Source organism: Cotesia typhae, unplaced genomic scaffold (genome assembly GCF_013202065.1).
Source record: "Cotesia typhae breed Kobodo isofemale line unplaced genomic scaffold, CoteBio_Ctyphae contig_48, whole genome shotgun sequence".
Lineage (NCBI taxonomy): Eukaryota > Metazoa > Arthropoda > Insecta > Hymenoptera > Braconidae > Cotesia > Cotesia typhae.
In genome coordinates this window covers 11,758,984-11,770,384 of record NW_027423756.1, presented here as the reverse complement: position 1 = coordinate 11,770,384, position 11,401 = coordinate 11,758,984, and the positions used below count along the sequence as shown (strand labels likewise).

The following is an 11,401-nucleotide window of genomic DNA, read 5'->3' as shown; positions in this document are numbered from 1 at the left end:
CTGACTCTATTATGCTATTCCAGCTCTGGTCGGTCCTGTATAAATCTCAGCTATTTATGGAACTACTGGTACATCCCACGAATCGACAAGTGCAATTCTATTTGCAACACTGCTGAATTAAATATCGCACACCCCAGCGGGGTATTATTAGAACTTTTATTCCAAGAAACTCGCTGTCCTTCGCTTCTTTTCACTGGTAATTATTTCAATACAACGATTTTATGCGCTAAAGTTTTACTGAGGCTTTCTTCAGAGAAAAATAATTTATAAATTTAAAAATTAAAGCCATAATTTTACAAAGACGGATGCTTAGTTGTCTTATATGGATGATAATTTACACACACTCATAAAGTTAAACTTGAAGAGCAAGACAAGACAAGAAGCGAAGAGAAGAGACAAGAGGGCTTTGACCAGCGTACCAGGTTGTCCGCAAAAGTTCAATATACTCTCCAGGACTGGTAATTTTTTATCACCATGCGTTCCTTCTTCACGACACGCGATCTTAACCTCTTAAATAAAAAAAAAAGTAAAAGTATATTCAAGGTAAACAAACAACATATTAAGAGCCGTATAATCTTCGGGGATTTTTTGCCGAAAAATTCCATCACTCCGAAGTATCGAGCAACTATTGCTTCTCTAGTAGTGTAAAGGAAAGTTGCCGTGTAACTTTGTCCAAATTAACGGACTGGAACCTCTTCAAAACTATTAGAATGTAATAAACGTACGTTTTTTTTTAAATCCGTTAATTCGATAGATAAATAACGCGTCATGCGTCCTTGTGATTATGATAATCTTCTCAAATAACCGGTAGAGATGTTGAGATCTTCAGCTGATAATTAAGTTTATTTGCAGAGGTCATTGGACTATTGAGCAATAGAGGCTATTTTTAAAAGGGCACGTGGACACCGAAAAAATTATTTAAATAATTATAGTAGTAGAAGTAGATCATTTACGCAAGGAAATACCTTTTATGATTGATCTGGTAAATATAAACAAGCAAGTAGCGGCTAAATTTATTATTAAAAAAAAAATAATGAAATTAATTACTTATTAAAAAAAATTTTTTTTTAGATCTTAATTTAATATTAAAAAAAAAATTTCAGTAAAAATAAGCAGAGCTCCACTTAACTTTATCTTCTTGACAAAGCCATTCTCTTGTATTACAATAAGCGCAACTAATCATATGGAAATATTATTTAATAAAAAAAAAAAAAAACTGTAAAGAAGTCTCTATTCTTTTAAAACAATGAAGCCCCTCGAGACTGAGACTATCGCGAGATGAATATGCTGTTGCTTAGGATCTATTCGTAGCTCGGATTGTTTACTGTCTGATAATTGAGAAGACAGAAGTAAAGTGCAGCGTGCATGAAGGATTTGCTGGCCGATTGACTCAAGACCGGTACCGTAACCTAAGACTGCGGTAATATCGATGGGACTTGGCTTAACCTGGAGCCCAACCTGGTAGTTAGCTTGTTAGTATATTCTATATATCTGTATATAAATGTCTGTATATGTATAGAAAGGACGAGAAGAAGGTATGGGGGAATAAAGTGTCCGGTCAACGCACCCCGCCTTCTTTGGATAATATATAAAAGCCACGGGGATTGAGCATCCTTACACCAGATCAACAAAATATGCTGAAGAAGATACTCCTTGTCGCGTTTGCCCTGACTGCGGTCAGGGCTCAGGTACCTAGCTTGGGATGGTGTCCTGAATACGTACCTATGGCTAATTTTGACATCGCAAAGGTATTTATCATTTTTTTTTGTAATTCCCGTATTTTAGTGCAATAATTTTATTTTTAATTCATTAAATTATTATTACAGTTTCTGGGAACGTGGTACGAAGCCGAAAGATACTTTCAACTCTCAGAAGTAGTGTCACGTTGCGTGATGGCTAATTACTCCCGCGGTCATGATAATAAATTGCGTGTGAGCAATGAAGTTACCAACAGATTGTAAGTAATTGCTTAATTCATTATTTAAGTCATAAGCCATTAAAACTTTACATTAATCGTTGTTTAATCTAATTTATTATTTTTATAACAACTTCATCTTTTATTAATAAGTTATTATCATATCATAATTACACACTCAGTAAAATTTATAATACAACAGCTAATAAATTTATTCATCTGTGTTTAGCACCGGAATAAAACGAGTTCTCGAGGGTGAGATAAAACCAGCGGCTTCTAAAGCTGAGGAAGGAAAGTTACATATTAAATACACAACTGTGCCACTGACACCGGAAACAAATTATGTAGTCTTGGAGACTGATTACAAAAATTTTGCTGTTTTATGGAATTGCAATGGCATTGGTCCATTTCATACACAAAACGCCTGGATTATGACACGAGCGCGTATTCCTCCCGGCGACGTTTTACAACAGGTAATTTATATTAATTTTTTTTTTTTATTAATTGAAGATTTTATTATTATTATTTATTATTATTATTAATTGTTTTTAAGGCTTACGGAGTATTGGATAAATATAAAATATCAAAAACTTTCTTTGTAAAAACCGATCAAGAAGATTGTGCGTACTTAGACTCTCTGGCAGCAACTGAGAAGCCAATAGCAACTCCACAATCTGAAATACCCGTTGAAGAAGCTCCCCAACAGTTGAGGTCAGCTATTACGCCCGATGAGACACATGTCAATCAAATCAAAGACACGGAAAAGAAAGTAGAGGAGCCGGTTGAAAAAATAGTGCCTACTGTTAATGTAAAAGCCGTGAAAACTGACGTTCCTGAAAAAATTGAGGAAGAAAAAGAAGATGAGGAAAAAAAAATAATTGCTGATAAAAAAGAAGCTATTGTTATTAAAGACGTTAAAGAAGTTAAGGACGAGCCCACTGATAAGGAGTCCGAGGATAAAATTACTCCCGTTAAAGTTCCCGAGGTCATTTACAAAAAAAGCGCGGAGAAAAATGAAGAAAAAGAAAAAGAAGAAAAAATAATTGAGAAGGAAGAGAACAACATGGAGAAAGCAGAGGCAATCGCTGCCGAAATACCGAAGTTGGAACCTGTTGCCGAGACACCTGATTCAAAGCCCGAAGAACAAGCCCCAAATTCACAACAAGCGGATGCGCCAAAAGAGGAACTCAAAAATGAGAACAAAGTTTGATTGATTGGTTATTTTTAATTTTATTTTTAGGCACGGATAAATTTTAAATTATGAGTAATGTTTAATCATTGATTAACTGTTCTCACTAGCGGTATGAGATTATAAAACCGGTCGGTTGTCAAGTTCAATGTTACTTTCTTAGATTACGTATTTAGTTTGTGTAGACTGAATGATGGAGAGAAAGAGTTGAAATGAAAAATAAAAATGTTTTAAAAAAATTAATGTTAAAAAATGTACAAAAAAAAATGTGAATAAATTGTTACATAAAAATTATTTATTTAAAAAATGATTTTTTATTTTTATCCAAACGTATTATTTTATTTCATCTTTGAAAAATTTTAGAGACTTTGTATTGCTCGCTGATTTACTTAATATTTGCAATAATAATATTTACATTTTTTTAGCTTTGAAAATAATAAAAAAATGTGTTATTAAATTAACACATCATGAAAAATAAAATAAATTACTTGCAGTCAGTATGACAGTGAACATTACCATAAAATTTGCAATAAATTTCCTCTTCCGTGTTCATAAATAAAAATTCTACTTACTGTTTAGAATTTAAAATTACTATTATTATTTTTTTTTCTATTATTAAAAATGTTTGAGTACTAAATCAAGCTTTAAAAAAAATTACTTTTTACGATTGATAAATAATGATCGTGACGAATATTTTGCATAGTAAACCAATAAATAAAAGAACAAAATACTTTTAAATTGACAGCAGTATGAGGTTAAATAATAAATAATAAATAATAAATGTTATGGATGATTGGAAGATTTAAAATTTGTGGTACGTCTGTCGGTGTTTATTGAACCCCGTCGAAATTACCGTTACTGACCTACTCACTGACAAAACATCTACCAGCGGAGTTTGTTGGTCGTTGGTCTCCAAGGCCAGTTTGAGATACAAGTTCATCCGAGAAGTACGTAAGAGTTGTTAAATATTTCATTGAAAACTAACGCTTATCTATAAAACAACGATTAAAACCCCGCAAATAATCGGTCAAGGTTTATTTAGACACGGAATAATTTTATTATACGACAGGTTATTGACTGTTTATTTAAATAATTTAATTAATTATTCATTTATGAGATTTTTATCTTTGTTTTTGGCGAACACTGTGCTGTTAAGTGTTTGTATTTTTATTGTTGATAATTTAAACTCTGCATAATTAATTACAGAATTCACAAAAGGTTAGTCATGTTTTTTTTCTGGATTCCTGTGACGTTGTGTTTGATGGCGAGTAGTATCAATGCATTGTTGCCGACATTCGGAGCCTGCCCTGACGTTAAGACTATCGAAAAACTCAATGTTACTATGGTATGTCTCATTATTAATTAGTCAAGTAATTTTATTCTTTTTTTTTTAATATTTCTTAAATTTATTAAATAATTAACAATTTATCCTTCAGTATTTAGGTAAATGGTACGAAGCAGAGCGTTATTTTTCAATAAGTGATTTTGGAGCTAAATGCGGAACTTTCAATTACAGTAAAGAAGAAAATGGGTCGTTAAAACTATTGAGCTCGCAAATATCGTCACTGTACGTTGAATCTCTTTATAATTCTGTGATATTAAACTAAATTGTGTTTAGAACTTCATAAAATTTACGATTAATTTTCCTTCGCAGAACGGGTGTAGAGTCGTCAATAGTAGGACGCGCAAGACCGATAGAAAGAGCGGACGATCCTAAATTTAGTGTATCATACCAATCGCTACCGATCCAATACCCCATGCCTCATTGGGTTCTCGGGACTGATTATGACACTTACGCTGTGCTGTGGAGTTGCAGTAATGTCGGTATTTTCAGGTAAATAAATCAAACCAATTTACAAGACGAGAAAATTTCAATAATTCTAATAATAATAAAACTTGATAAAGTAAAAACTTCAAAAATAATTTTTTTTTTTAGCATGCGGAGCGCTTGGATTCTGACACGAGAAAGACAGCCACCGGTTCCAGTTCTTGAGCAAGCGTACAAGATTTTAGATAAAAATCAAATTAGCCGTGCTTACTTTTCGCGCACTGACCAGAAAAATTGTCCAACAGTAACAAATTAGTGTGATTTAATTCTTGTTATATTTTTAATGTCTTATTTATTTAATTATTTATTGTCAACTATTTATTAAAAATAAAGTATATTTATTGGATTATTTTCGAGTTTACATTTATTCAGAAATCGATAACTATGCAAAGATATCTATTTCTGTTTCTGCCTGTCAATCATCGCTGCTTATCTCTTATTTAAAACCGCTTTTTTATAAATAATTAAGATAAAAATCATAAGTTCTATTTCGCGGTCAAGAATATAAAACCCCAATTTCTGAGTTTACGATCAATTCTTATTTTATCGCTGTCTAAAGTTAGAAAAAAAAATGTCCGCATTATTTAACTGCTGTGTATTATTTTTTTGTTTGGTCGGTGGGAGTTTTGCCCAGATTACACAACGTGGAACATGTCCAACCGTACAGCCAGTTCAAAATTTCCAGCCGCAAAACGTAATTTTATTTTGACATTTTCATTATTTGTTTTATTTTATAATTATTTAATTTTATAATTAAATATTTCTTACGACAGCTTTCAGGAATGTGGTATCAAGTTAGGCGCTACAATAATTTTTTCGACCTTAATAAAAGATGCAATCGCATCAATTTATCTATCAGGTCGGGTAATAGATTGGGAATAATCGAACGAGCTATCAACACCGTGTAAGTAATTGTTATTGTTCAAAAAAAAATTTTTTTTGTGGTTTTTCTTGTCTAATAATTTAATAAATTATTAAATAATTTAATATCGAAATTAATAGCTCAGGAGACGTGACAGAAACAAATCTAACATTAACTCCAGTAAATAGAGGACAAGCTCAATACAGAGTCAGGCTATCAGCGTTCTCAAATCAGATTTCTCTTCTGACGATCTTGGATACTGATTACACCAGCTTCGCAATCTTTTACATGTGTCAAGACGTCGCTGACACTCGGTAATTTTTTTATTAGATTGAAACATTAATCATCAATTTTTTGCGACACTAATTTATAAATAAAATAATATTTTTTTTAGCTTGGTTTACCTTTGGTTGTTGTCACGTCAAAGTACTCTTGGTCTCAACACATTGGGAAGACGTTTGAGAGTTGAGGCTGCCAACAATTTGCCAATCGGTGAACTACGTACCGTCGATCAGCTCAATTGTCCTGCATAATAGATAAAATGATTATTTAATACATATCAATGATTTTGTAATGTGAAAATTAGTCTTGAATAAATATCAATGCAATTTATTTTTGTAATTACAATTATTTATTATTCCTTAAATGACGATTGTCAATAATTATTTACATACTAATTAAGGTTTAATATTTTCATTTTTTAATTTTTTATAAAATAAGAAAAAGAAAAATAATTATCCAGGCAAGAATTTTCTCGCTAAAAAATTTTTTGAAGTAAATCTTTTACAATTAATAATTTCTTAACAAAAAATATTAATTTCTACTTTTATTATGATAAATACACATTAAATTAAATAATTTAATTGAATTATGTTTATTAAAAATGACACTTAACTATTCTACATACTATTTAAAAAATCCTTCGCGACAAAAAACCTCAAATTTTTTAAATGTAATTAAAGCTCGTCTACATTCTATTTATTTATTTTTTTTTTTTCATATAATTCTTTTCTGTTATCATAAAACAAGATGTCATTAATTCTATTCTAAATAAATTTAAGAAATAATAGCGCTTAAAAAAACTTAAATTGCATCGTATAATTCTAGACAGGATATTGTTACACTTGAGCAAATATTTCTATAAGATATTGAAGTAATCATTCTAATAGCGTTTCACGATAACAAATAATCTAGAAACTAGATCTTGTTTAACACTGATCAAGCTTCCGCTATAATAATTCAATTCGACAATATAATTGTTGACATTGAACAGTAATAAATAATTTTTAACCTTGAAACGCATCCAGGAGATAACAAAACCACGCGGTTTGCTCTGCTGTCATCAGTTCATTTATTAAAAGTATAATTGCTTTTAATATTCAATTATTTTCAATTTAATGTTTCGATAGAATGAATATGCAGAACTGTCTATTTTCGTCCAAAGAAATCTACCTGTCTGTCAATCATCGCTATCTTGTATTTCAAGTTATTATTTTATAAGTAATTAGAATTCAAAATGATAAGCTGCATGTCCACGAGTATAAAGCCCGAAATTATAAGCTAAGAACTCACAATTTTAACTCAAGTATTCAATCGATACAATACTAAGTATTCAATCGATACGTCTATTAATTTAAAGTAACTCAAAAAATGCTTGGATTATTTTACTTTAGTGTATTATTTATCTCTGGTACATTTGCCCAGATAGCACGACTGGGACCTTGTCCCTCTGTACAACCGGTTCAAAATTTTCAGCCTCAAAATGTAAATTTATTCATTGATTATTTATTTACAATCTGCAGATAAATGAACTCTGAATTTTTTTATTAGATTACAGGGACCTGGTATGAGGTAAGACGATACAATAACTTGTACGAACTTAATCACGTGTGTACTCGTCTCAATGTAACCACAGGACCAGGTAACACATTGACATTAACGACACGTTCCATTAATGACCTGTAAGTTATTATTTTCTCCTTAAAATCATACTTAATAATCAAAAAGAGAGTCGAAAAAATTTTTTTGAGATTTTTGTGTAATTGAAATTTTAGTTCGGGAGCTGTATCAGATTGGTCGGTGACAGGAACTCCAATAGGTAACATCTCAGTCCCACAATACAGAGTCAATGTATCAGATCAAGCAATCGCGAATAATTCTGTAGTAACTATCCTGGATACCGATTACACCGGATTCACGATGGTTTACATGTGTCGTCAAGTCAACGACATTCAGTAATTTAAATACAAATAAAATACAAACCAAATTTATTTATTTTTCAAATTATTAACTATTCAAATAATTATTTACAGCTTAATTAATCTCTGGTTGCTGTCACGTGACAGAAGACTCAACTTCAGAAGTTGGAGAAGGCGCTGGTGGGATGCATTCTCAAACCGCCTGCCAATAGGAGTTATGCGTGGCGTTCGCCAGAGAAACTGCCCCGTTTCAAATTAAATTATTTTTTTCTCAAACATGACTCTTTAATGTGAAAATTAGTTTTGAATAAATAATAAATGCAAGTTATTCTTATTGATGTATTAATAATTTTAGATAAATATTACTATTGTAAGACTGACAGGTGTCAGTGATTACCTCTATGAATTTTTGAATGTATTATGGTCGTCTATATATAACAGAGAGCATACAATTTACTTTAGTTTGAGTATTGCATTTATATCAATATTAAGTTTAATAAAATTGAAAGTTATTATGTTGGTTTTATTTTTTTTTTCTTTAATTGCTAGTTCAGTGGCTCAATTTTTAGGGCTTTCTAAATGTGCTTTTATTCAACCAATGCCAAATTTTCAAATAAATAATGTAATTTTTTTTTTATACTTGGAACAATTTATAGTCTTATTTATTCTTTAATTTTTGAAATTAAGATTTTTAAAAATTTTTTTTTAAAATTGAAAGTTTTTTCAAATGATTTAATTTACAATAAAAATAATTCAACTTGTAATTTGAAGATCGGTGATTTTACTTATTAAAGATCATTTATTATTTTAATCCATTATTTTACCCGTAAAAAAATTAATGAATAAATATTAAATAGTCTACCATTAAATCAAATCGAGTAAATTGTCTTAAAATAATAAATAAAAAAAATTAAATCAATAATTTAAAATGTTAGTTTACAGGAAGGTGGTATGAAATCGAGCGTACAGACAATTCATGGCAAATTTTTGAAAGCTGCACTATTATCGATTACGTCTTTAACAGAAATAATAACACCCTAGACATCCACGGTCATGTTATTAATACTGAGTATAAACAATAAATATATAAATAATAAATTTAATATTTTTACTAACACAGTAAAAAACAACTAAACGATTAATTAATTAATCCTAGGACGGGAGCGAGGCAGCATTGGGACGGTGTCGGTTTGGTAGATCCCAATAATCCAGCATCGATGGTAGTTCAGTTGCCACCGCTTGCACAAGTAGAAATGGCAAATTACAATATTGTTGACACAGACTACAGAAATTACTTAGTCGCAGTCCAGTGTGTTACCAGAGGACTCAGGTAATAATCCCAAATTAATTATCATTTAATTGATTGATAATTTTGTATTTGCTGTGGATAAACAATCGAGTTTAATTCAACAGTCCCCCTAATGGCTGGCTACTGTCACGAAGACGTGACCTTGATCAACGATACATTTCGCGAGGCGAACAAATACTCAGAGAAAATGGGGTCTCGATGCTTACGCTGATTACCAATGATCAACGAAACTGTCAAAATTAAAAGAAATCTCAATTTAAATGTTTTTACTGCGGCTGCTAAAATTGCATAAATTTTAATTCGGCGTTTAACTTTTTATGCTTATAAGCGTAATGGAACACTTGAATAAATAATTGACAATTTATGAATAAATATTATTGAGCATATGACCCAAATTTTTTTGTGATTCAAATAAAGTCATTACAAAATTAAGATAATTTTTTATTGAAGCTTATTAACAATTTTCCTGCGAAATAAATTAAAACATTATTTCTGGGTTAATGATTTCACAATTAAATGTGAAAAATAATTTTTTTTTCATTCATTTTTTGATTCAATATAAGGTAAAAGGCCCATGTATTGAAACTGGCTTAGTTATTGACACTTGCAATTTTATTTTAATTAAAAAAAAAAAGTCAACTCTAATAAATTAATAAATACAATTTTTAAATGATAAATTTTACGATAATTGTTTTTTTGAGAACATTTTGTTCTTTTAATTAGAATAAAATCGCTTTGGATTTTTTTTAATAAAAAATTGAAGCTTTAATTAGTAAAACTTTTGGAGAAAAAAACGTCAAAGTTCGATTAAGAAAATTAATATCAAATTTATTCTTAGATTAGCTATTAGTTAGTATTTTCTTTTTTGATTGACAGCTGTCAGTGATTAGTTCTATGAATTTTTAAATATATATTACAGTCGTCTATATAAAACCGAAGACACTTGATTTATTTCAGTATAAGTATTTCACTTATTACTTCTCGGTCAAGTGGACTTTACTGATGGTAACCATGTTGAGTTTCATTTTATTTTCATTGGTCACTAATTCTCTTGCCCAATCATCAGATCTTATCAATTGCTCTTCCGTAATACCAATGGCCGGTTTCCAAGTACAAAATGTAATATTACATGTCTCTAATTAATAAATTTATTGAGAGATACAATGGAAAAAAAAAAAAAAAAAAAATTCTTGAACTAATAAATTTTTCTAAACTTCCAAATAAAATTTTTTAAAATCATTTTCTTGGGTCAAGAATTTTTCTCTTGAATTAATTTTTCTTCAGTGTAATAAATAATTTTAAAGCATAAAAAATACGCAATAAATGACTAATTTTTTAAAATCAGTACACAGGAAGATGGTATGAAATAGAATACACGCTAAATTCATGGCAAACTCACGAGTCATGCACCGCTTTTCTGTATCAGTACGATGCAAATAATAACACACTAGAAATCCGGGGACGAACTTTGAACATTAAGTATGAATAATTAACACTTATGAATAGATATAGAAAATAATTTTTTCAACTTGATTAAAAATAATTAATGTCAGCTAATTTTAGCACAAGATTGAGGCATCAATGTGATGGTATCACTAAAATAAATAATGATAATCCAGCGTCGATGTTAATTTACTTGCCACCGTTCGCATTACCAGTGCCAATAAACTTCATAATTGTTGACACTGACTATGAAAATTACGGAGCTGCTATACAGTGTTCTGCAGGCGAGCCTAGGTAATCAGTAATCACTTATAACTTATTTAAATAAATAAACTACTCAATTTTATTCGACAGTCTTCCGAATGCTTGGCTGATAGGAAGAAAACGTACCCTTGATCGAAAATACATTTTGCGGGGTGAACGAGCCCTGAGAGCCAATGGCATCCCGACGAATAGATTAGTGTACAACAGGCACCCAAATTGCCCTGAAGATTGGTAAAAATAAATAAATAAATAAATTTATTTATTTGCTTTTTGACTTTTTATTCTCAATGGTACAATGAAGTACTTGACTAAATATTTGTTTATTTATTTATGAATAAATAGAACATATTCAACAAGACTTGTCTTGTAATTATTGCATTGAAGTTGATAATA

At 30.3% G+C, this 11,401-nt stretch overlaps 6 protein-coding genes across 7 annotated transcripts; all 6 read left to right on the top strand.

The window, feature by feature from the left end:
• The first annotated feature begins 1,024 nt into the window (after positions 1–1,024).
• Positions 1,025–3,376, top strand: LOC141529397 (uncharacterized). Its single transcript, XM_074245905.1, has 5 exons — positions 1,025–1,461; positions 1,520–1,748; positions 1,827–1,957; positions 2,145–2,388; positions 2,469–3,376. The coding sequence occupies exons 2-5, from the start codon at positions 1,635–1,637 to the stop codon at positions 3,123–3,125; spliced, it is 1,146 nt and encodes a 381-aa protein (XP_074102006.1). The 5' UTR covers positions 1,025–1,461; positions 1,520–1,634; the 3' UTR covers positions 3,126–3,376.
• A 596-nt stretch (positions 3,377–3,972) lies between these two features.
• On the top strand, positions 3,973–5,246 carry LOC141529403 (apolipoprotein D-like). 2 transcript variants are annotated; one of them, XM_074245911.1, is made up of 5 exons: positions 3,973–4,173; positions 4,311–4,449; positions 4,541–4,671; positions 4,759–4,938; positions 5,041–5,246. In XM_074245911.1, exons 2-5 carry the CDS (start codon positions 4,330–4,332, stop codon positions 5,186–5,188), a joined length of 579 nt encoding a protein of 192 aa, XP_074102012.1. In that variant the 5' UTR covers positions 3,973–4,173; positions 4,311–4,329; the 3' UTR covers positions 5,189–5,246. The 2 variants fall into 2 exon arrangements, with proteins under 2 accessions (XP_074102012.1, XP_074102013.1); XM_074245912.1 differs by having other exon boundaries at positions 4,033–4,051.
• Positions 5,247–5,492: 246 nt separating this feature from the next.
• Positions 5,493–6,400, top strand: LOC141529407 (apolipoprotein D-like). The gene is made up of 4 exons (XM_074245915.1): positions 5,493–5,626; positions 5,706–5,836; positions 5,935–6,108; positions 6,189–6,400. The coding sequence occupies exons 1-4, from the start codon at positions 5,504–5,506 to the stop codon at positions 6,325–6,327; spliced, it is 567 nt and encodes a 188-aa protein (XP_074102016.1). The 5' UTR covers positions 5,493–5,503; the 3' UTR covers positions 6,328–6,400.
• Positions 6,401–7,284: 884 nt separating this feature from the next.
• On the top strand, positions 7,285–8,320 carry LOC141529405 (apolipoprotein D-like). Its single transcript, XM_074245913.1, has 4 exons — positions 7,285–7,558; positions 7,625–7,755; positions 7,849–8,028; positions 8,107–8,320. Exons 1-4 carry the CDS (start codon positions 7,445–7,447, stop codon positions 8,249–8,251), a joined length of 570 nt encoding a protein of 189 aa, XP_074102014.1. The 5' UTR covers positions 7,285–7,444; the 3' UTR covers positions 8,252–8,320.
• A 140-nt stretch (positions 8,321–8,460) lies between these two features.
• Positions 8,461–9,712, top strand: LOC141529408 (apolipoprotein D-like). The gene is made up of 4 exons (XM_074245916.1): positions 8,461–8,614; positions 8,928–9,061; positions 9,149–9,322; positions 9,406–9,712. Exons 1-4 carry the CDS (start codon positions 8,507–8,509, stop codon positions 9,542–9,544), a joined length of 555 nt encoding a protein of 184 aa, XP_074102017.1. The 5' UTR covers positions 8,461–8,506; the 3' UTR covers positions 9,545–9,712.
• A 445-nt stretch (positions 9,713–10,157) lies between these two features.
• Positions 10,158–11,366, top strand: LOC141529406 (apolipoprotein D-like). The gene is made up of 4 exons (XM_074245914.1): positions 10,158–10,420; positions 10,647–10,780; positions 10,865–11,038; positions 11,099–11,366. Exons 1-4 carry the CDS (start codon positions 10,304–10,306, stop codon positions 11,241–11,243), a joined length of 570 nt encoding a protein of 189 aa, XP_074102015.1. The 5' UTR covers positions 10,158–10,303; the 3' UTR covers positions 11,244–11,366.
• The last annotated feature ends 35 nt before the right edge of the window (positions 11,367–11,401 follow it).